The 2,130-nt window shown below is 61.8% G+C and overlaps 1 protein-coding gene across 1 annotated transcript in view; it reads left to right on the forward strand.

Annotated features, from left to right (window-relative positions):
• Positions 1-2,130, forward strand: part of LOC104498163 (hemicentin-2-like) — a gene marked incomplete at both ends in the record, with an annotated part of 39,909 nt that overhangs the window by 24,182 nt on the left and 13,597 nt on the right. Inside the window, 6 exons of the mRNA XM_010141512.1 lie at positions 33-146; positions 214-401; positions 565-661; positions 918-1,079; positions 1,460-1,573; positions 1,687-1,818. Coding sequence (XP_010139814.1) covers positions 33-146; positions 214-401; positions 565-661; positions 918-1,079; positions 1,460-1,573; positions 1,687-1,818 — 807 coding nt within the window. The remainder of the gene's footprint in view (positions 1-32; positions 147-213; positions 402-564; positions 662-917; positions 1,080-1,459; positions 1,574-1,686; positions 1,819-2,130) is intronic.

Raw genomic sequence — 2,130 nt, forward strand, 5'->3', positions numbered from 1 at the left:
GGAGCCCGCCCCACCCCTGCCCTGTGCCACAGGGGGCCGGGTGCTGCAGCTGCCCGCGGTGCGGGAGGAGGACGCAGGCAGGTACACTTGTGAGGCGGCCAGCGCAGCGGGACGGGACCGCCTACACTATGAGCTGGAGGTGCTGAGTGAGTATGGGGCTGGGGCGGGGAGTGCATGGAGGCATGTGGCAGCCCCATAACCACCTGCTTCCAGCTGCCCCGGCCATCCATGGTGGCACAGAGGACCTGGCTGAGGAGGTGATGGCCACCATCAACGGCACTGTCCACTTCAACTGCAAAGCCACTGGACACCCGGTGCCTGCAGTGTCCTGGCTCTGGAATGATGTCCCCATTGTTGCTGGCCCGCGGCACCAGATTCTGGAGGGTGGCATGGTCCTGCAGGTCAGTGTCCTCCTGGACAGAGTCGCTGTGCTGTGGACATGGGAAGCACTGGGTGGAGGGGACACAGCACTCTTCCCTCCCCAAGGAGGAGCTGCCCTGGTCCTGCCCCAGCAGCTCCTTGGCTCAGGGCAGCCCTGAGGAGGTCTCTGCTCCTCCTTTGCAGGTGGCCATGGTGGAGGCAGGTGATGCTGGCAGCTACACGTGTGTGGCTGAGAACCCAGCTGGGTCAGCTGAGAAGCACTTTGTCCTCATCGTGCAGGGTAAGGCACCCCCAGCAACCACTCCCGGGTTACCAATTTACCCTCTTCCTCCTCCTCCTCTGTCAGACGGAGCCTCCCGTGGCTCCTGAACCACAAGTGTCCCCTCACATTTGTCACACTTGCCTTGTGTGAGGAGGTTGAGGTGTCGGTGTGCTCCGAGCAGGTGAGATGCTCGGTGTGTTTCCTCCCGGGGAGCCCAGGGGAGAGCTCAGCTTCTGTGGTGGCTGCTCCCACTTGGCTCTGTCTTTTGGAGCAGAAGCTCCCTGGATTGTGGGCCCAAACCCTGACAGCGTTGATGGCATCATCAATGGCAGCGTCTCGTTGGCCTGCGATGTCCGATCCCACCCCACCGCGGAGATCACCTGGTACAAGGATGGCCACGTTCTGCAGCTTGGTGAGGAGGTGACCGTCACCCCAGGTACACTGGGATGAGCCAGGATGACAGCCTGTCCCCCAGAGCTTGGCACAGTCCTCAGATCCCGGTGGTGGCTCTAACTCCTCTATCCCACCCTTCTGGATGCCACACGTGTGACTCAGGCTCTGACTTTGGCACATACCATGCGCGAGCAGCTTCCTGCCAAGTGGTCCCCTCTGGGGAGGACCAAGGGTTGTACCCTGCATGCTCTGTGCTGCTGCTCCCCGGGAGCTCAGCACCCTTCGCTGCTCTGCACAGTGAGGCCTTGGGCCTCACCGAGGCTTTGATGGCCAGATACCTCTTGCACGGAGCTTGGCTGGCTGCTAGGGTCGGTCAGCTTGTGAACATGGTGGCCCTGACTCCCTGCTCTCTGCTTCTTCCAGGCTCACGAGTGCTGCAGCTCCATCGCCTGCAGCTTTCCAGCTCGGGCACGTACATGTGCGTGGCGCTGAATGTGGCTGGTCAGGGTGAGAAGAGCTTCATCCTCTCTGTCCGTGGTACGTGGCGAGGGCTTGGCTGAGAGCTCTGCCCCTGAGCACACAGCGAGGAGCTGGTGGCAAATGCTGGCCTGTGTGTTCCTGCTCACCCCCCCATCCCCGCTCCTCCTCAGAGCCCCCGGGCCTCCAGGACCTGCAGCAGGAGATGCTTGATGCCGATGTGGGGAGTCCCCTTGTCCTGACCTGCAGCGTCACCGGCGTGCCCATGTCTGACGTCACCTGGCTGAGGGACGGGAGCCCGCTGGGTACGCCTGAAGCAGTGCTGCCTCAGTTTCCCCATTTCTAATCCTGCTGCAAGAGACCTGCAGGGCTTCACAGGGGAGGAGGCAGAGCACGACAGGGGCTGGCATTTTCCCTGCGTGCTTTAAAAAAGCCTCATTATTTCCTGAGGCTTGAAGCAATGGGATGTGGCCATGAGATGTGATGGAGGGATGTGGGGATGAGCATTCCAGGTACCACCCCTTGAGGCATCAGCTGGGATGGGGGTTTGTCTCCACACCAGCAGCTCTTTCCTCCTGCGAAGCTCCGGCAGCGCACAGTGCAAACACCCTGCTCTG

The sequence above is a fragment of the Buceros rhinoceros genome, unplaced genomic scaffold (assembly GCF_000710305.1).
Source record: "Buceros rhinoceros silvestris isolate BGI_N320 unplaced genomic scaffold, ASM71030v1 scaffold14218, whole genome shotgun sequence".
Taxonomy (NCBI): Eukaryota; Metazoa; Chordata; class Aves; order Bucerotiformes; family Bucerotidae; genus Buceros; species Buceros rhinoceros.